General features: G+C 37.5%; 1 protein-coding gene and 1 long non-coding RNA gene across 12 annotated transcripts in view; one reads left to right on the top strand and one right to left on the bottom strand.

Moving 5' to 3' along the window:
• Positions 1-21,425, top strand: part of LOC109429583 (excitatory amino acid transporter 3) — a 77,525-nt gene extending 56,100 nt beyond the window's left edge. For 9 of the 11 annotated variants that reach the window (XM_029864076.2, XM_029864075.2, XM_029864079.2 and 6 more), the window contains exons 3-11: positions 6,788-7,019; positions 7,085-7,342; positions 7,413-7,455; positions 7,518-7,557; positions 16,371-16,685; positions 16,749-17,043; positions 17,115-17,249; positions 17,309-17,411; positions 20,604-21,425. In XM_029864076.2, the coding sequence (XP_029719936.2) occupies positions 6,820-7,019; positions 7,085-7,342; positions 7,413-7,455; positions 7,518-7,557; positions 16,371-16,685; positions 16,749-17,043; positions 17,115-17,249; positions 17,309-17,411; positions 20,604-20,663 (1,449 nt within the window). In that variant the 5' untranslated portion in view covers positions 6,788-6,819 and the 3' untranslated portion in view covers positions 20,664-21,425. Of the gene's footprint in view, positions 1-6,787; positions 7,020-7,084; positions 7,343-7,412; positions 7,456-7,517; positions 7,558-16,370; positions 16,686-16,748; positions 17,044-17,114; positions 17,250-17,308; positions 17,412-17,727; positions 17,777-20,603 lie in introns of all 11 variants that reach the window. The other 2 variants (XM_029864085.2, XM_029864084.2) reach the window with 2 other exon arrangements.
• The window catches only part of LOC134287444 (uncharacterized), a 443,288-nt gene that overhangs the window by 126,952 nt on the left and 293,561 nt on the right, over positions 1-22,775 (bottom strand). The gene's annotated exons all lie outside the window — the stretch shown is intronic.

The following is a 22,775-nucleotide window of genomic DNA, read 5'->3' as shown; positions in this document are numbered from 1 at the left end:
ATAGAATAAAATGAATCGTTTAAACATTAAGACTGAGATAGCCGTTCCCACCCAATAAAACTCCTGTTCCAGTCGAAAAATCCCAAATAAATAATAACATTGAAACAGAGTGTATATTGAAATATTATCATAAGCTCTATACACGGAGAAACTGAAAAACTCAAAATTAGGTACTTTTAAACTCAATTTTGAGTTCTTTTTCATGCGCTCTTTCTAATGTTGTCAGAGAGTGAAGAGAGAAACAGCCCAACTTTTGCAGTTCAGTGCGTCAAGCCAAAACTGAGTTTCTAGCACAGTACTCAAATTTGAGTGAATACAACCTAGTCAAAATTTCGGTTGGGTGAAAAAAACCTAAAATTAGGTATTCCTTTCACATGGAAGCAAGCGGGAACAACCCAACAAAAACATCGATTCCATCAACTCAAAAGTGGCTTGACGCACGCAACCCCGAAGTTGAGTGGAAAGAACTCACTTTTGGGTAGTTTCGTCTCTCCGTGTAGAAAAAAAAAGTAAAACTTGTGAACAGTCGTAAAATTGTTTCACATTTTGGCCATAGGTATTCAAAACAACGCGAGACAGACTGCTTTTCAGCAAGAATATTTAAATATTATCTCCAAAACGCGAAATTTAAAAAAAAATATCTTTCTAGATCAAGATCAAACGATTGCCTTGATCAGCAATACTCAGTAAAGTTATTAAAAATAAAAACATTTAGAATTGTCGAATTTCAATTCATGGTCGGTCTACTAATGTACAGTGAAGCATGTGGCCCGCAGCTTAAAAGGTTGGATAGCTTTGGTTTATGCAGAACCCCGTCTAAGTGATGCGCTATCGAGTGCGCTATTTACTTTTACTGCATGTCAACCATGAATTAGTAATGGATTTGGGTGGACACAAATTGGCGCGGATGCAGAACCCACGACAACAATACGGAGCACTCCACACTAAACAACCACGTGCGCTCATAAATCTGCGTAACTAGACCGTTACTGTTTTATTTTGCCTACACTAAGTGACTTCCGACCGCATCCAGATCGGTCCGGTGTAGTGTAGCGGCTAGAGCAAGCACATATCATCTACCTATATTATGAATAACAACTATGGGGACTATGAGATCATATTACAAGTACGGTTGCAAAATGAACTTGACACTTATTCTCTATCGCCCGGTGTCGGTCGGTCGCCGCCGTTTGTCATCGAGCGCAATCAATTTGTTCATTATCGTCTTGTTTGACCGGTCGGTACTCGTGTCGATTGCATTCTAGTATGAGCACCAATTGATTCGATGGTGTTAACTTCCGTCCGCGCGCATTCTTACGGGCGTGATGACCAATTAGTTCAGCATGCGAACGAGAGGAAGGCAATCTGACTGTGACCTCATCTGTTTATTGAATTCATGGAAGCAGTGGTTTGAACCATTAGCACTGATGTATGGTAATTCCGCAAAGTATTGCGACATTTGCACCCATTTAGACTCGGCCCGAATTCATTATTATCACAGTCGAATTTCGCACACGACTTCGCAGCGGCTAGCGTATACAAGTTCGGTTGAGTACGTGACAGAGGCGTCGGAGGTACAACAGGTAAACAAAATAAGTTTGATTAGTATGAAATGTCGCTGAGAAATAATGAATCAATGGATTCTCAAATTATCACAGTAGTCTAAACATTGATGAAAAACCCAATATACACAGTTTACAAGCAATATTTGTTTGGTATTTGAATAATAATAAATAAAGAAATTGCAAGCAGCTATTATTTATCAGTGTTTTTATTCGAAGCAGGTTCATATCAAATGTTATTGTATTTATACAATAAGTCTTCAAGAAATTCATTTGTCCGTATTCACATACCTAGTGCCCTTGAGCCTGGGCCAAATTTGTCAAGAAATGAGACTAGTTTATTCTACGAATTCAAGGCATATCCTCTAGGATTGTGACATTGGGTATTAATCTCTGAATGATTCAATTCATTCGATAAAAACCAGTTAGGCAGCATTTATTTATTACGTAAGGGTACCGTTATAGTTACGCGAGAGAGTGGGAGTGCGCGTGGGCGAAGCCGCAAAGAAAAATATCAGCAACAGCAAATTCACGAAAATCCTTTGGACGCGCACTCCCACTCTCACTTTGACGCGGTACTATGGCAGCGCAGTAATGCTAAAATCGACATTTTTACCCCCCTCCCTACCCCCTCTGTATCGCTTTTTTGTATGAAAACTCTAAAATTTTTGTATGGACCGGTCATACTCCCCCTCCCCCTATAGCGTTTACGTAATTTGTGGACGGCGCCTTAAGTGACGCAATCAAATTGAAGTTCACAAGGGATTTTCTTTCCCCAAATATGTTTATTTGTAATTTGCTGACCCCCCAACGCTGTTTTATTTATTCTGAGTCAAATCAAGTTTGGCAAACTAAGGGGCCATTAAGAAACTGGGCTGTTGAAGAGGGCAATGACCGAGGAACGTGGTCATGAACCTCAAGCCGTGTGGCGACTCCAAAATCGCTCACTTGCCCAGAGTTCGTTGTTCTATACAGTAAAGCTGGAGACCAAATCATTGCAGCAAAATAGTTTGAAAAGTTAGAAGTAGCCGGCAAAGTTTGAAAGTGGAAAGAAGTTGAAGTTTTGAGAAAGTGTGTAGAGTGGACAGATCGATAGCAAATTGGGCTACAGAACCTCGCCGTTTTTATGGAATAAGAAGGCCGAGTCACCCACGCTGTCTCCGTGTCCGTTCTGGGTGAATAACGGCACAGAACATGCCGAAAGCTGATCCGTCATTACGTCGGCTGTACCCGTAGGAGGTACTAGAGACCCGTGCGACGCAACCCCAAGCCACAGCGAACCACAGGACTGGTAGCGGTGAAAAGTACCCTGCGTCGCCATAGTGTACGCTAGCATCAGGAAGCCGAGCGAAGTGTCTGCGCGCCGCCATCGCGCGCAATACCGAGTACGTCGTGATGATCAAGAAGAGTAGCCCCCAACGTGATAAGGTGTGGTTAGCTGTTAGAAAGTGGAAGATATAGGGAAAGTAGAAATAGGTACCAAGACCCTGAAATACAGAGTATAAAACCTGAAAAAAAAGTAGTTGTCCGTGAAGTGCTGTTGTGTCCTATTACTAAGTAGTAAGTGTGAGAGTTCCCTGCCCGCGAGTTCCGTGAGGTGAACGGGTCGACCCTGAGGCTATTGAGTCTGGTAGTCTCAGTACTGCTCCCGACCACCTTATCCGATAAGTACAGCTCTGAAGATACCGTGTTGATTGGATGCAATCCCGCACTTTCATTTATTCCAGACTCGTTAAAACTTCTGCACAATTTTCCCAAATGGAGGAGAACGTGCCTCTGGAGTAGGCCGTCCCTTATTTTGCAAAAATTGGAAATGTTATAAGTTCGTTGTTGGAAAATGATCGTTTTAGCTAAAAAATGATCGTGTCAAAATTTGAAGTCATTATCTCAAGGCTAAGTGGTCCCTCAAGGGGCCTAAAGTTGTCAAAAATTGTATGGGACCAAAAAAACATGAAATTTTTTTCGACAAAAAAATACGCTAGTCTACTAAAACCGGTGAGTTTAGGACCCTAAAGGGCCAAAAATGTGCTTAGATTTGCGATATTTCTACTCGTTTTTGAGTTATTGAACAAAATAAGGTAAGTTTCCTTCGGAATCTAAAAAAATGGTCAAAAATGCTGATTTTTCAGTTGTTTTTTGTCAATATCTTGGAAACGAGTAGAGATATCGCAAATCTAAGCACATTTTTGGCCCTTTAGGGTCCTAAAATCACCGGTTTTAGTAGATTAGCGTATTTTTTTGTCGATAAAAATTTCATGTGTTTTTGGTCCCATACAATTTTTGACAACTTTAGGCCCCTTGAGGGACCACTTAGCCTTGAGATACGGACTTCAAATTTTGACACGATCATTTTTTAGCTAAAACGATCATTTTCCACTAACGAACTTATAACATTTCTAAATTTTGCAAAATAAGGGACGGCCTACTCTGGAGCCGACCTACTGATACCTGAAACTTCTGCAATAGTCCAGTAGCTAATTAAATTCGCAATACCGTAATCTGGGGGGAAGTTGATCACTTTTCCTCTATTCTTTTCAACATAATCAGGTTCAATGTATATGAGTCCAAACAAATATTTTCAAAATATGTACTGAGTGGACCAGTATCAAGTTCCGTAAACGAAATTCTTACAAGAAACTGCTACGTTTTGTTAAAAATGTTCAAATGGTCAAATTTGAAAACTTTCAATCCGGGGTGAAGTTGTTCAACCAATGACATAACATTCTAAGATATGTCGGGGCCCGTAGCGTAGTGGCTACACGTTCACTTCCATAAGTGGATGGCCATGGGTTCGATCCCAGCCCCGGCACTTGCCAATTTTCGTCAGTTGCTCTTCCCCCATGAGAGCAGCTGAGCAGAGTTGCTCTAACGGACCCGGAAACTTGGATATCGGCTAACGGCAACTCATTATGGACCCCCAATCGGCCTGGAGAAGGAATAAGAGCCACACATCAACATCCTCGTGCTCATCACGTACCCATGGACAGTGTAGAAAAGTGACAGCAGCACAACGGCAACCAGTTCGGAATAGAAGAATAAGAATAGAATACATTTAGGTGTAAGTGCAGCCGCCAATTGGAATCGCTCACGCAGTGTCCTAGTAGACAAAAAAGCTGTCAATTAGGTTAAGTGGTTGAAGAATAAAAAAATAAAAAAGGTTTTGAAAACTTAAAAAAAAATCTAAGACTAAAATTATTGAACAAACTAAATTTGATGATGCTGAATCTGAATAAGTTTTTGAAATTCTTACAACTGATGTATTTTGTAAGTTAAAAATAAAATAAAGTTTAGTAATTTACTGAATGACCCACATTAAACGCCTCAAGATAGGGTCTGGGACCATTTGGGCAGGAGCACCTATTTTGGGCACTTGCTGCTATAACTCAGTCAAATTCGAACCGATTGACTTGAATTTTTGCACATGGCTAGATGCTGTGTGTATCTGATCGTGTCTCAAAAATCAAGTCAATCGGTTCAAAATTGACTAAGTTATAGCAGCAAGTGCCCAAAATAGGTGCTCCTGCCCAAATGGTCCCAGACCCTAGGCAATCTCTTGAAAAATCGTCTTACTTTCGCAAAAATATGCGATTTTAGAATAAAACTTATAACACTCAGATTTGATTACCGAACTCGGTAAAATTTTACTGGGTTTTTGAACAGCAGAGAAAACTCAGTAATTTTCTGTTGCTACCGAAAACTCAGTAATGGGAAAAATTTCTGATCTGTCAAAATATAAATGTTCGCGCTAAAACTGTTACTGTCTTTTTCGGTAAAGCGTTTGTTTACTTCTGAATTGCTGAGTTTTTCAGTTGTTCAAGCGGAACCCGGTTTTCCAGAAAACAAATGAAATTTTCATTTATTAATTTTATTTAGCATTGCTAGAGATTATACCACATTATCGGAACAACGCTGCTTTGTAGGACCCTTCCCACTTTGAGTGTTTTATTTAAGCGCCTTGGTCAGCTTTTCATTGAAAATTCTGAGACATGAGGAGGGATCGATACAACGAGCTTGTTGCAAGAAATGGATCATCTTTCTAATTGCATGGATCCTTGTTACCGCTTATCTAGCTGTTGCGTTAGTTGGAAGTTTCCCGCAGGAGGCTGAATCCACAATTTTCCGACGATGACTCCGGTGCTGGCTGATCAAAAGTTCTCGATTGACATTGACGATTGACGACCGTGCTTTTTTTGTTGACGTTTTGTGTTTACTGGCGGTTCAGTAAAAGCAGAGTAAAAGTAGTGGTAAAAGGTAGTTTTAGCCGATAACTCGGTACTTGTTTTTACTGAGTTTTTCCGTTCCACTGTTCATGACCGGTAAAGTCTCAGTTTTACGGTGTATTCAGTACTAACAATTATTATGGCGCCAGCACCAAACCGAATAGCGACGTTTTGACTAGCGACACTTTTTTTCAGTACCGGGTGTAGTGCGCTGTATGCGTTCAATGATGCACTATCATACTCGTCACTTCCGATGTATGTTGTAAACAATCCACAATTAGCAAAAATATTTTTCTCAAAAAAAGTTTTTCGATTTCCAACCGAATTCATAATACCGTAGTCAGTTAAAAGTGAAATCGTTTACTGATTATCAGCAAAATTCAGTGTGGAAAGCTGAAAACTCAGTATTTTTGCCGTTTTACGGTTCAAGAACCGCAAAATAAATTACCGAACAGGGAAGATGTGATTGAGTGTGTACATGTTAACATCAATGTTATCTCAAAACTATGTTCAATAAGCCTACCATGAATGAATAAAAGTGTTTAATGAGTCATCTGATATACAAGTGTTGATGGGAGGCGATTTTTTGAAAGACAGTCTTTTTATCGAGTTTTAATACACATCCGAAAACCTTCAAAAATTCCTCTTATATATTCACATAATTCATTTAGGTCAAAAGTTCTTCCATTGAAACAGAATTGTAGCATCCTCAGTGGTTGAAGGACGTGGCTCCCATAGTGATCAACTTCACCCCGCTGATCAACTACCTCCCAGATTACCCAGAGTACCCAATGAGATAGTTATAGGGGCGTGCCGTGGATTCTTTCATTACTTTTACTATACAGCCGAAGCGGTAACGTTCAGCTATTATTATTTAAGACTATGTTCAAATTAACCAAACATGTATTGTTACTATGTTATTTGTAGTGTAGTTGTTCATAGGTTCAACATTTTTAAAACGTAGAAATGTCGACATTAATGATAGTTTTTTTTTCTCCCTTCCAGAAGCCCTTCTCCGGCATCGCTGACGGCTTATTATGTCCAACTCATATGCGACGACCGGCTCCAGACCAACCTCACGATGGAAGCGTTTCATCAAGTCCAACTTACTCACCTTCCTCACGGTGATAGGTGTGTTCGGCGGCACCACCCTAGGTTTAATGCTTAAAAACTCCTCCGAGCCATGGACGCAACGTGAAGTGATGTACATTCAGTACCCGGGAGATCTGTTCTTACGGTAGGCTCCATGACCCCGACCTCCGAGGTGTTGCTTCTAATCCGGTTTCCGTTGCCATCTTCCAGGATGCTGAAGTGCTTGATTGTACCCTTGCTGGTATCGTCCATCACCAGTGCAATCGGCTCGCTGGATCTCAGCATGTCGAAGAAGATTGCATTTAGAGCCATAGTGTACTACTTCACCACCACCATCTGCGCGGTGGTGCTAGGTATTATTCTCGTTAGCACCATTAGGCCCGGAGCCGGGCACAACGTGGGCAGCATGAAGGGTAAGGCTGCCACTCGGCAAGTCCTTACTGCCGATACGCTTCTAGATTTAATCCGGTAAAAAACAATTCCCTTCTAGATTGTTATCCTGGAAATCAACGCTCTGTACTTTCCTCCTATCTTCCAGGAATTTATTCCCACCGAACATCATTCAGGCTACCATGTTCCAGGTAAGTCTCCCAACCCACCACGATTTTTCACGTGACTCAATAAATCTGTTTTACCGTTTCAGTTCCGCACCATCCTAGTCCCGCCGGAAAACGCCACTGATGGTAAATATTATCCACTGAATTCATATTCTCCGTTCCATTCTTATGTAGGCATCTCTTGTCATGGAAAGCATATGACTAAATCTTCTGCCGTCATCGGCATTGTGTGGTACGCATTCAACTGATTTTCAAGTGCCGGTCCATTCAGCTGAAGTGCAATTAAATTGCAATTTGATGCTCATCTGTCGTACACACTGATTGTGAATACGTATGTACTGTACGCAGTTGATTGCCTTGGTCTTAGTCAAATCCTGAATATGTGTATTTCTCAAACACAATGGAAAAGTAGGTCGCTCCGTCCTTAAGCTTATTGATTCAATAACCGGTAGAGAACCGGGTGAAGATGTGCCCCATAGCTTCACCCATTCTTCATTAGATTAGTTGGCATTTCTCAAAGACTATAAAAGTTCACACAATTTTAACAGGTAGGTAGTTTTTAAATCTTGCCCCGATTTTTTCTGACACTGAGCAAGTTGGGATAGATGTTAACAAATGCAATTTATGTAGGGTAAGTGTACCAGTTATCGCCATAGTGGTTCCCTATTTGGCCATAGTGGAAATTTAGAAGGCTTTCGAGCTTTGACCTATTAGTTTTAGTAGCAAGCATTTAAATGTATCTTGTCGTTAAAACCTTCGAAATGATGCAACATTTTGAATTATCTCCAATACCCACTATGGCCAAATAGGGAACCATTATAGCGATAACTGGTACACTTATCCTATATCTACAATAAAGAGTAGCATTAATTACTAACTACTCGGCATTCAGCATAAACAATATAGAATGGGTCAAGGTAACCGTTGTTTTTTATGCTGAGTCGTTAGGCCGAAGATCATTAGGCCGACTGGTCATTAGACCGAATGGTCATTATGCCGAATGATCATCAGGACGAATTCAGCAGTTATGGAACTGAAAACAAAACAGTTTTAAAATATGTTAGACATACCAGTAATTAGCTACTACTTCTATAATACTAATATTGTTTAATAGTTCTTACTGTTTTTAATTATTAGTGAAACAGTGGAACTAGAAAGAATAGCATATATTTAAAAGAAGGAAAAGTCCATCAGTTGAATTTTAGCAGTTTCAGCGCCAAAAACTATTTCAATAATAACACATGCTATTTTTTAAAAAAAGGAAAAATTCTGGGGTAAAATATCAGAAGAATAACTTCAATAGTTGTAATATCAGTATAAATAATGTAAAGAAAAAATAGACAGAATTACCTGCAAATGCCCTTACATTACAGCAACAATGGAAATTTTGAATCAGAAAATATAAACAAGAACAGAAGGGCAGTGATCAGTTGTCCCAACGACAATTAGGCCTAATGACCTTCGGCCGAATGGCCTGACACAGTTTTTTCCAGCTCATTTTTTTAGGTTCTATTTCAAGAGTCTAAATCGATAAAGTTAGAGTGCCTAGGTATAGCCTAGAATGTAAAGAATTTTTTTAACGAAGATTACACGCTTGTAAAAAAACGTTACCATGGGCAATTAATCATTGAAAGGTGGGGTTTTGTTATTGTTGTTATTCCTTTAAATGTTTAAAGTGAGGTACAGTAATCCGGGGTTAAATTGATCACTTTAAAACAACTGATAACATTAGTTGCAATTCAAATATTGTCAAAAGAGTTTCTGCAAAATCAGTACCAAGTGGATCTCTATAAAACTACGTGACAGAATTTTGTTTAACAAATTTAAACTTTTAGGTAAAAAACTCCAAAATAAAAAATGAAAATGCCACTTAGGGGCGAAATTGATCAAGATACGATGGAACGTCGGTAAAAATTTAAAAAAATGCCTCCTCCGCTTAACTTTGTGCTTCCAAGTCCGAATAACGCGTCGAAACTCTTACAACTAGTGAGTTCGGATGTTTAAAAGCAAAATTAAATTTTGATATTGCCCCTTAAACGCCTGCAGGTAGGCATTTCTATTTCAAATTAATTTCATTGAAAAACTTTTTAAACTGATTCATGTTCAAAATAGCTGCTTTACTTCATAATCGAGGTTTCACAAAAAGGTTAACACAGAAAGTTTAGTAGCAATCTATTGTTTAGTACCAACGATTTCAGCTAAGTGTGAGATACATTGAAAATCCTTAAAATAATTAGGCAAGACTAACTTTTTCTAAACAATAAAAAGTCCACACTCATCCCTAGACATCTATGAACAATATGAGGTAAGGAGTTTATGATCACAACGACGTTTAGAAGTTCCTAAATTGGAATTATAATTTAGTATCCGAGTGATCAATTTCACCCCACTGATCAATCTGACCCTGGTTTACGGTACCTTCAAGCGGATTGTAGGGCATAACTTTTTCACAAGCACGCCTATGGACTTATCCACCGATGAACCGAATTCATCGCGGTCCGAGAATTTTGACACTAGAGCGGGGCCGTTTCCAATCAGAATTGGATGATTCTGATTGGAACAGACCCCGCTCTAGTGTCAAAATTCTCGGACCGCGATGAATTCGGTTCATCGGTGGATAAGTCCATAGACGAGTGCACCGATGAACTGAATTCATCGCGGTCCGAGAATTTTGACACTAGAGCGGGGTCTGTTCCAATCAGAATTGTGCAATTCTGATTGAAAATCGTGCACTTCTGACTGTCGGACGAGTCTGAAACATTCAAATTGACTTCAATTTCACCTAATGTTCATCAAATAAGCTGAAAAATTGTCCATAGGAGTTAAGAATTTCACTAGGCTGGTGTGTTTCCAGATATCCACATCAACACGGTGTTCAATAAGTTCGGATACACCATATAACTTGAATTAATTTTACATCTGTAATTCAGATTTTCAAAGTAAATGTATTTATTGAAAAGTCATATAACACTGATCAAATACAGCATATGGTTTTGAACAACGTCTATTTCTACTTTTTTTATAAGCCTCTGGTGTATCTAATGTTTGTTAGCTCCGGCACGCTACAATAATTTTCGAAAAGTTGCTCATGCTACAGAAGTCTAAAACGTTGACTTTTGAGCAGTGCTGAAATAGTTATTTATGCAACAAGTTGCAAAATGATGATTTTTTCAGCACGAGTCGTACATTTATCCAACGAGGCTTGCCGAGTTGGATACATACGACGAGTGCTGAAAAATCGAGTTTTGCAACGAGTTGCATACAAAGTTTTTTGTAATTACGAAAAATACCCATTTAGTGCGATCTTTTCTAGCTACACAAACATGTACAGGGGATACTCAAAATAACTGGGACAGGTAAAATTTTCACTTTTCAAAAAATGTTCAACTAGCTGTAACTTTTTGAAAAGGGCATCAAATATTCAAATTTTTACTGTAAGTTCATCAACTAGTTGTGTATCAGTGGTCAAAATTTGGAAAAGATCGGGCTATTCTACACGAAGTTATAAAGGTTTTAGAAAAAGGTATAATTATTCGATAGCCAACTTTGAGCTGTTATATCTCCGGATTCAATGAGCTGAATGCAATGAAATTTTGATCATTTATGACTTATATAATGAACTATTAAAAACTTTGATACACAACTAGTTAATGAACTTACAGTCAAAATTTGAGAATATTTGATGCCCTTTTCGAAAAGTTACAGCGAGTTGAACATTTTTTGAAAAGTGATAATTTTACCTGTCCCAGTTATTTTGAGTATCTCCTGTACCTATCAGTAGGAACCACGTGCGCGTGCTCATGCTTGTCGGCGTAGTTTTTTGCTTGATCAGGTAGGCTCTGGTGTAGTAGGCGTCACCAATGATCGTGCTCCCGTTGTCAAACAGTTGTGTGTAGGCCAGTGAATCAAAATTCAACCATCGCGCAACAATAATGACAATGTCGCAACCTGTATTTGTTGCGACAAACAAACCCATGCGACATAAGTTTGTCCCAACTTGAAAATAATGGGATTAACATCGTACACCACGAGTTTAGAGATTTTTAAGCCTTGCATTGCGATTTTCGAACGATAACTTCGAGTCGGTAAACACTGTAACTCTGGTGAAGCTCTATCATCAAACAGTTTCGACTTTGGGTTAGCAATAATTGATTATTCACGAGTTGAAAAGTACGCAACAAATTCAGCTTCCGTTTTGTCTGCAACAAAAAATTTCGAGATCATGTCATTATCTGTTACCAGTAGGGATAAAGAGTAATCGTCGCACCTTCTTTGTTGCTTGTTTTATGCCTCTTTTGTCTGACAATTCTCTTCACTGGACTGCAGGCAAAAGCAAAAGCAGATTCAGCAGCTGCCTCTACACTTGATTTGTAGTTCGAATCCGAATTGAAATTGTCCTGATTCGGATTCGAGCTGCTCAGTAGATGTAGAGGCAGAGGCTGAATCTACGGAAGGCATGATGGTTAGTAAAAAGTTCGTACGAGCAAAAGTGCTGAAAAGTGCTACTTTTCAGCACTCTTAAGAGTTCCGAAAAGTAGTACTTTTCGGTACACTTGCATCAGGAGTGAAAAGTAGGCCATTTCAGCATACTTCAGCAAACTGAAATGTTTTACTTTTCACAACGTAATTACAAAAATGTCATTTCGACATATCTAAATTCAACCACATCCAGCTCATTTAAGAAGCTGAACCTGAGAATATGCTACATGAAAAACTGCGGCTAGACCAGGTCTACAAGAAAGTCACGGAAAAATCGCTCTTTTTCGAATATTTAATGTAAATGTCACGAATCACCTTCGAAAAATATCAATTGATATTCACCATGAATATCATTGGAAATTTTCAAAGGTAGTCCGTGACATTTATCTTAAATAATCGAAAAAGATCGGTTTTTCCGTGACATTCTTGTAGAGCTGGTCTAGCTGCACAAGTTTGTCATATACCATATTCTCAGGTTGAACTTCTAAAGTGCGCTGGATGTGGATGAATTTAAATATGTCGAAATGACATTTTCAGCACTGCTTTTGAGTTTACATCTCACTATACTAAATTAAAACAACTAAATTAATAGACAAAAGCTTTACACTGCTATTTCAGTGATGATATGGCAATAAATTTGCAAGTATAGTCAAATTGTGCTTGTTTCTATGAAAAAGGCATAAATACATTATATAAAGCAAATTTTGGTCAAAATTTGCCACAATAGGGATCACGGTGTGCCAAAAACTGTTATTAACAAATAAAAATGTCCACCAAAATGGCACCCGGCATTCGAAAGATATACTATTCTAGTATCTGCTCTGAAAATTTGAAAATGTTTCATCGAGGGAAACTAAAGTTTTTGTGATTTGAAGATTTTGAGCCATTTCTATAGGATTTTCTTATATGCGCAAATATGCCCGCACGGTGTGCCTGAAACCGTTATTAACAAATAAAAATATACACCATATTGACACCTGGCATTTGACAGATATACTATTATAGCATCACAGAAAATTTGAAAATGGTTCATCGATGGAATCGAAAGTTTTTACTGTTTGAAGGTTTTCTTCTATTTTCATAGAATTAGCACATATATAGCAATATTGTCATAGAGTGTTTCATTGGCTCTTCATATCATAAACAAATGTTATTAAGTTTCACAAACACCATTCCAAAGATACAACATTCAAACAACTACTCTCTGAAAGTTTGACAACATTTCATTCAAACGATCGCAAATTACAGTGGTTTGAAAATATTAGATATGATAAAGTATATTGAAAATCTAGTAACTTCATAGAATATTATTTCAATTTTACATGTTAATCATTCCTCGCAATGAATATTTATTTTGTAATTCATCTAAAACTTTGATTATACATCCCATTTTTTTGCGATACTGTTACAAAACTAAATAGGTGTTTCAATACGTTTTAATACGACAAAGCGATAGTATGCATATCCCCAATGAAATTGGAATCAAAGCTTGAAATTGTTGTTAATGACGATCATTCAAATGAAATATTTCCAAATTCACGGAAAATACGTTGGTAGCATGACGTATAAAAGCTTGCGGAAAACGATTAGCATTTAGGTTTACTTAAAGAGCTTCAATATCTCAAACATTATACCAACGATTTACAAAGCCTCCTAGGAATACCAAAACTTTAGGATGGTAATTCACTTTAACTCTCGTTTCACCATGAAACGTTTTCAAATTCACCGACAAGATACCAACATATCACGTGCTTAAAAAAATGGATGCCAAACTCTTAGAAAGTTTATGTAATCAACGCTCACGGCGAGTCACTTTTTTATTTATATTCGATTAGCAGGTAGAACTAGGGTAGAAGCTTCAGTTTTGGCCAGCCCGGAGTTTTGGCCATAGTGCGGTATTCAGCCTGTTACTATCTAAATCGGTATAAATTTATTTTTTACTAGTAGATTCTAATATAATATGATGATTACAGCTGTGAAAACCATACATTTTGATCAAAAACTGGAAGAAAAAAATATGTTTTCTTAAAAAATCAGCTCCCATATATCTATTTTGGCCAGGGTGCTTCTAATTTGGCCACTCCCATAAGAAATACACGTGATTGGCCAAAATAGAAACCAATGCTGAGAATATGGCCAAAACTGCGGCAATGCTTCTATTTTGGCCAGCGCCACTTTTAATACAAAAATCAAGTATTAGCTTGATTTCTGCATTTTTCTAATAAAGTATAGATCGAAACCTTCCATTTGACATATTGGTAGTTTTCATTGGATTATTGGTTATTTTTATAAAAATGGCCCTTAGACTGGCCAAAACCGGTGCCCGCACCCTATGTAATATTAATTAGATTCTCAAACCATGGTTAGAGGAATGTACTCAATGAAATGTTGTTAAATTTTCAGAGAAGTAGTTTGAATATTGTACATTTGGAATTTGTGAAACTCGTTACACCTTTCAACACTAGTTCGCGTTATGAGGTGAGAAAAAAAAAGAATAGGGGTTTGGGACCCTAGAAACCCTAATGCGTATATCAATTGAACATCCCAAGTTCTCATTTCAAACTTTGGTCATAAACTGTGAAGTCCCGTTCCATTTTTTTTCGAAAATTCTTTCACTATGACACTTCTAGGGTTCCAAAGCCCTGTTCCTTTTTTCTCATCTCATAATACGAACTTGTTTAGAATTTTGTCGAGCAGTGTTATTATTTGTTTATGTTATGAAAAGCAGCGATTGACAATAGTCCCATATATGAGCAACAGTCACGATTCGTTATAAACGGTGGGTGGTACTTTACGCTCACCGCGATTTTTCGGCTGTCTTACATCCGATTGAGCTCATTTTTAGTGTAGTTGCGACATATCGTAAGCTAACTACCTTTCAAAAATGAACGGAATTGGTTGATAGACAACAGAGAAATTGCGGTGGGCGTTAAGTGGGTGGCACCGTGTATAACGAATCCTGACTGCGAGTGTAGAATTAGCATCTAAGTTAAAATACACAAAAATAAAAACTAAAAAAAAAAGAATCCTGACTGCAATTCTACGAAAATAGAGGAATATCTTCAAACAATAAAAATTTTGGTTTCCCTCGATAAAACATTTTCAAATTTTCGGAGGTGATGCTATAATAGTATATCTTTCAAATGCCGGGTTTCAGTTTGGTGTACATTTATATTTGTTAATAGCGATTTCAGGCACACCGTGCGCGCATATTCACTCATATAAGAAAATCCTATAGAAATGGCTCAAAATCTTCATATCACAAAAACTTTAGTTTCCCTCGATGAAACATTTTCAAATTTTCAGAGCAGATACTAGAATAGTATATCTTTCGAATGCCGGGTGCCATTTTGGTGGACATTTTTACTTGTTAATAACGGTTTTTGGCACACCGAAGGATATAATCAAGATTTGGAAAAGGTAATTCTGGGTTATACTGAGATATAACGCAGCCTTGCTTTTTTAAAAAAACAAAAATCATTAAAACAGATACAGCGACAATTTTAGCAATTTTAAGGATCAAGATAAAATGACTCCGTACTTCACCCAACCTGAATCTTATAGATTATTCCGTATGGTCATAGATGCTACCACTAATGCTGAGGACAACATCCTAATTTGATTTAACTTAACACCATTACTCAATGAAAACTAGACGAAATAAATAAAATAATAAAATAATAATAATAATAATAAAATAATAAAAAATAAATTATTTAAGAGATTTAAAAATTTTAAAGTGAAATTAGAGTCATCGAGAATATTTCTTAACAAATCCGATGAGTTTGACGATTTTGCCTAATTGTTTGGGTAATTTTTCATCAAATACATTTATTATTTATCATCCTCCCCCTTGACGAGTCAGAGAGCAAAGTGACAAAAGAAGAAAATGAGATTTATTCCGGCCTTATTAAAAAAGGGTAAAGGAAAGTTTATTTCAAAACATATGCTGTATTTGATCAGTATTATGTGAGCTTTCAATTAATACATACACTTTGAATATCTAAATTACAGATGGGAAATAAATTCAATTTGATTGTGTATCAAAACTTATTGAACACCATGTAATATAGCAACAGCTGTAAAGGCGTGGGTATCCAGCATGACCATGCTGGGGGTGACGGGTTCGATTTCCGGTCCCTGACTCTCTTGGGCATAGAGTATCTTCGTGCCTGCCACACGATATACACGTGCAAAGTCGTCATTGGCAGAAAAAGCTGTCAGTTAATAACTGTGGAAGTGCACATTGAACGCTAAGCTAAGAAGCGGGCTTTGTCCCAGTTGGGACGTTACGCAAAAAAAGAAGATGAACATGTCCACCCAGAAGTCTCTGACTATCCATCGAGAAGTTTTAACTATCCACAAGTCATGATCAAAACTGATGCCTCATAGTATATCATCTGCCACCCCAATCCTATCCTTAGATTTAAATCCATCTATCACTAAAATCTCACCCCCAGTTCCGCTGCAAAACTACAAAATCACTTCGGAATTCACCGAGGGCACTAACGTGCTTGGTTTGGTAATGTTCAGCGTGGTGCTCGGCGCCTGCATCGGAAAGATGCGAGAAGCTGGAAAACCCCTGCAGGGTCTGTTCGAAACCCTGAGCGAGGCCATGATGATCATCACCTCGTGGGTTATTTGGATTTCACCGATCGGTGTGTTCTTCCTGGTCGCAGCCAAGCTGCTTGAGATGGCTTCGTTCGTGGAGGTTCTGGGTCAGCTGGGTTGGTACTTTATGACAGTGATGCTGGGGCTGATGCTGCACGGTTTTGGTAAGTTGCATGGGTTTTAGTTGCAAGGTAACATCTCACATATTCACTTCCATGCAAATATAGGCACAATTGCTGTCATCTTTTTCTTGACCACGAGGAAGCTGGCATACCCGTATATCGCCCAAATGAGTCAGGTGCTGGCCACTGCATTCGGTACCGGATCCAGCTCAGCAACGATGCCGATCACAATCCGATGTCTGGACAACATGGGTATCGATCCGCGCGTGACCCGGTTTGTGATTCCGGTCGGTGCTACGATCAACATGGACGGAACTGCCCTGTACGAAGCCGTTGCTGCTTTGTTCATCGCCCAGCTGAGGCATATTCCGCTATCGTTCGGTCACATCGTTGCCGTTAGGTAAGATGACCAAAGGAGCACGTGCGTTTGAAGAAATGGTTAAGTAATAGAACTATGTGATATCGTTTCAGTGTAACGGCAACGGCTGCCTCGATCGGTGCCGCTGGTATTCCACAAGCCGGTCTGATTACCATGGTTATGGTATTGGACACGGTAGGCTTACCAGCTGAGGATGTGACCATCATTATTGCCGTCGATTGGTTACTGTAAGCATTCTCATATGAAAATAGGTACCGTCAAATTAACCTGATTTTTACAATTGCAGTGATCGGTTCCGCACAACCATCAACGTGATGTGCGACGCCCTAGGAACGATTCTAGTGGATTCTCTATCCAAGAAAGACTTAGCCAGTACGCCGAATGAAATTGTGAGTATTACAGAGAATCACAATACTTTTTATGTACATACAATAGCTCCCGTTTTTTCAGCAACACATGAATTTGTAGTAAAAAAAAGATCTTTTAGAAAGTCATACATTTTTGAATCCGACCCCTTTTATCTAGAGGATTATTTTTTACAATAGAAAACAATATTGCACTAACGCAAGTTTTTTTTTGCTGTTGAGGTCGTGTTGCTAAAAAACGGGAAAGCAGTGGATAAAAAATAATGTTATTGTGAATTTTAATGCTTTTCGAGATCAATTGGTGTAGGTGAATTGATATATTCTTCAAAATTCCTTGCAGCGTACTGTACAGTAAATTGACAACATATAGCCTTATTTGTAGCGAATAGGTAACTATTAGATGAGTGTGCTTTTACGAATTTTAACAGAATTTGCCCTCACAATTGTTTTTGACTAATCTAAAGCTTCTAACAAAAGATTTCTTCAGCACTCAATTCCCGATAATGCTTATAAGATGTTAGAATAAAAACACCTTTTCCAATTGAGAAAAAAGAATGGAGTATTCTGCAATTTTCCTTGAAATAAAAAATTCAGTACTGTCCGTTTTGAATCATTTTGTTTTGTGCTGTTAGTCTTGGTGTCTTTTTTAACAGTAGAATATTAGGACAAGTCTCAGTGTTGTTACGTGCGTGTACATTGAAAATTGATTCATTGCTTTAAAATATTGAAGTTTGGAATCTAGTCTAGAATTGTATTCAGTTTTCCTTCGCTTCACATCTAACGTAAACGACGTGATATTTTTGTTGTTGTTGTTGGGATTTTGGCTTAGATACATGTCGCTTCAGGGCATTTTTTTTTATTATCGTACCAAGGTTCTCAGAATTCAATGAAATTTTTTTCACAGGTACGGTTCATATATATATGAACAAAAACAAAATTGAAAAAAATCGGGGTCGCCTAATTTTCCGGAAAACTCCAGTGGAAAACCAACATTTTCCACAGACACCATCTACTTTGAAAAATCATAACTCGAGAACGAAGCATCGTAGACACAATGTTTTTTTGTGAAATCATAAGCAAATTTTCTCAGCAATTCAAAAAAAAATACAAAAAGAAAATTGTTTTCCACAAAATTTTCCACTGTTGAGGAAAACCGGTTGGAAAAGTCGGAAAAACTATTTTCGTACTCCGGGAAAATTCTAAAAAAAAATTTTTTTGGAAGGGAATTACATAAGCTATATTCTGTGAAATTTTCAGGATGTCGTTTTTCTCCGTTCCTGAGTTATGACCAATTCTGTGTAAATTTTCCAGATGTGCTACATGAGCCGTTTTTTTTTGAAAAATCATAACTTAAGAACAAAGCATCGTAGACACAATGTTTTTTTGTGAAATCGTAAGCAAATTTTCTCAGCAATCCAAAAAAAAAAATACAAAATGAAAATTGGCTTCTTTAGCGGTGTTGAGATAATTCCATATTCAGAATCTGCATGCAAAACTCTTTTGTATAGAATCAAAAAATCAATACATTTTTCTTAATTTAAAAACCCCATTGTTTTCCACAAAATTTTCCACTGTTGAGGAAAATTGGTTGGAAAAGTCGGTAAAACTATTTTCGAAGTCCCGAAAAATTTGAAAATAAAATATTTTTGGAAGGGAATTACATAAGCTAGTTTCTGTAAAATTTTCAAGATGTGGTTTTTCTCCGTTCCTGAGTTATGACCAGTTTTGTGGAAATGGTCCAGATGTTGGTTGATTTTCGACCGACTTGATTATTAATTTACACAAAATTGGTCATAACTCAGGTACTTAGAAATTTTACAGAATATAGCTTATGTAATTCCCTTCCAAAAATATATTTTTTTAGAAATTTTTTCGGGCTACGAAAATAGTTTTTCCGACTTTTCAAACCGATTTTCCTCAACAGTGGAAAATTTTGAGGAAAACAATTTTCATTTTGTATTTTTTTTTGGATTGCTGAGAAAATTTGCTTACGATTTCACAAAAAAACATTGTGTCTACGATGCTTCGTTCTTAAGTTATGATTCTTCAAAAAAAAAACGGCTCATGTAGCACATCTGGAAAATTTACACAGAATTGGTCATAACTCAGGAACGGAGAAAAACGACATCCTGAAAATTTCACAGAATATAGCTTATGTAATTCCCTTCCAAAAAAATTTTTTTTTAGAATTTTCCCGGAGTACGAAAATAGTTTTTCCGACTTTTCCAACAGTGGAAAATTTTGTGGAAAACAATTTTCATTTTGTATTTTTTTTCAATTGCTGAGAAAATTTGCTTATGATTTCACAAAAAAACATTGTGTCTACGATGCTTCGTTCTCGACTTAAGATTTTTCAAAGTAGGTGGTGTCTGCGGAAAATGTTGGTTTTCCACTGGAGTTTTCCGGAAAATTAGGCGACCCTGATTTTTTCAATTTTGTTTTTGTACATATATTGGGTATGTGTGCCATCAGTAATCTCACGCTCACCATATTCATCCTATTCGAAAACAAGCGGTTACGGCACCGATTGATTCCGTTCTTTTTGTTTTCATGGATGCTCACTTCTAACAAAAATTACAAAAATAGGAAACAAATCAAACAGAGCTTCAATCGTTTGTTTTTTTGTAAGATGAAAATGGGAGCCACATGCTTAATAAGGGAACCAATACCCTATATGATCCTTACCTGTGAAATTTTTTTTATTGAATTCTGAGAACCTTGGTACCAATTTGTACGATAATAAAAAAAAATGCCCTTCAAAACAATAACGCTATTTAGCAGCCTATTCCCGGTAACCAAATAATGAAAGTTTAGTCAATCTAGTTATGCATAACCCAATAAGGCTATAGAGCATTTTCAGCTCAACGCACGAATCGCGTAGACGCGACCTTTTTCAATTCAAACTAGCTGACCCCGGCAAACTTTGTCTTGCCTACTGCGTTTTTTGACGTTTCAAGTCTTTAGCCAAGTCCAAATCCCCGTTCAAAATGTATGAAGAATCGATTTTCAAAAACTTAATTTGTCCATGTTTTTTGCCTCGTCATAAACCTTCCTTGGGTGAAAACTAATAAGAACAAAACAAAGACGACCCAAATCGGACCCTCCGTTCGTAGGTTATGCGCGGTCCCACGTTTGTTTTTTCGTGTTTTGGGCTAGAAATGCTCTATGCAAAACAACATTTTGACAACTATTTTTATCTCGTTCTATATTTTTCAGCATGATGCCGAGCCCCATGAACTAGTCGAACTCCGGCAAGATAATAACGAAAAGGAATAAATCCCTCTCCATCTTCCGACCGGCTGCAGTTTTGCTTCCTTCCCGGATCAGATCGATTCCCCACCCCGCATGTAACTTATGGATGTTGGACCAAATCAATCCATCGTGTAGGAAAAAATCTCAAAAAAAAAAGTAGACCATCCCTTGGTGTAAAGATATAATACGTTTGAAAACAAATGGTACTCATGATCCACCGTCAACTATTTAAGTAGATTAGACTAGAAAAAGAGCGAACACATCATCATGCCGACGAAGTCACTTCGGCCACGTGCTGCCAAAAACCGCCATCAGAAGGCCATTTTTCCCCCAAGGGGATTGTAGTGAACAAGACGAATGAAATTTACGAAATCACACACCTTCATCATCATCACATGTTCGTAGATGTCGTTTTGATATGAAGATCGGAGATCGGTTGCAGAACCGTTGGACACCATATTGACATCACCCCCATCCACTAGAGAGTGTTAGAAATACAGTGTGGTTTTTCATCCCTCAGCGTTAGGATTAGAAAGATACCGTTGATGGTACGAATGACTTCCAAGAGCTCTAGCATCAAAGATTGTGCCACACTCGACGAAGGCTTCCGAAACAGAACAAAAATGATACAAATTGAATGTATTTCTGACAGCTAACTCATTAACAAGAGAAACTTTATCGTACGTATTTTGAGATCATGAGAAAATTAGATGATTCGAGCTTAAGCCTAACATTGTTGAAGTTTGTTGTATATTTAAAATACTTACAAATATATTTTAATAATTACGTTTTTGTATATTCATTTCTTAATTCTACTTATTATTTCATTTATGTATCTATTTTCATTCTCAAAACATTAAATCAAACACTTCTTTGGGAAGAAAAATACGCCCTCTGCCATAATTTTAAAAAAATATTTAAAAAAATGCTGTTTCTAGATGTAAGACTTTAGTTGGAACGTCATTCCAGAGACGCCCGGTTTGATTTCCGATCCGATCGACGAACTTTTCTGGTGGAAATTCATCTCGATTTCTTGGGCCTAAATTTGTTATTGTGTTTTCTACACAAGACAGAATCACAAATGGTAGGTAAATAAAATTGGGGGTTACCAGCAATTTTGATAAGACAGTAAATTCACAGAGAAACAGACGTCACACTCTCATCGTCTCCCATCGATCACCTTTTTAACGGTTGGTTCAAATATTCAGTAGTAGGTCGATTGGCCACTCGCGGCGCTGGTATCGTTTTTTGTTCCTGTTTGACGTTTGCTCACTACCGCCATCTAGTGGTGGCCCGGCCAAGCACAGTACGTTTAGCATTGGGCGATTACGTTTGCGTGACGATGTTTTTAATGAAATTTGTTCTAAGTGCGTCTGTTTCTATGTGGTAAATTTATGAGCTAAACTTTCAGTACTAGCGTGTACTAGGACGCATAAATGTCACATGTTACAATAGAAAAACACGACAAAACCACATTTTAAGTTTCAATATAATCTTTTGATATTGTCGCATATGATTGACTTCAACGCAATTCAACAATCGAAATATATATAAATTCATATGTTAACAAAATATTTCAAAAATACGAACCAAAATATGACTTTTTACATAAAAACCTCAAAAGTGTTGAAATGTAACATGTGACATTTATGCGTCCGACGGCAGTAGGTTGCTCTGTAGTCTTTAAAGTAATTCTGGAATTTTCACATAAGATAGCATTTTCTGACAGAACATTCTTAAAATTGTGTAGAAATGCATCCGTTGGCAGTTAATGGTTGCCTTAAAGTGATTCAATCATCTATAACATTCACAATTATCTACGCATCCCACGCTGATATGCAGAGCTTTTGTTGGTCGCTTGGTTCTCCCCATGTACTACATAACGTAAGCGTTCATCCCGAATGAAACAATGGGAATTTGGGCTTTATACATATATGGAGTTCTATTTTTTTTCTGTCATATCTGTTACAATTTGTTTTATTTATGGTAACTTCATTGCACAGGTACGTATTAAGACAGTACTAATCATTTTTTACAGTAATAGTGAAGTTATTTCGGTTATTTCTTTTATGTACACATTATGTACTATTTTTTGCCAAGAAAAAATAACTAGTTTGTTTCATGAGAAAGAAACAA

The sequence above is a fragment of the Aedes albopictus genome, chromosome 2 (genome assembly GCF_035046485.1).
Source record: "Aedes albopictus strain Foshan chromosome 2, AalbF5, whole genome shotgun sequence".
Taxonomy (NCBI): domain Eukaryota; kingdom Metazoa; phylum Arthropoda; class Insecta; order Diptera; family Culicidae; genus Aedes; species Aedes albopictus.
The sequence above is the reverse complement of the archived record's forward strand: the minus strand, read 5'-3'. Positions and strand labels throughout refer to the sequence as shown.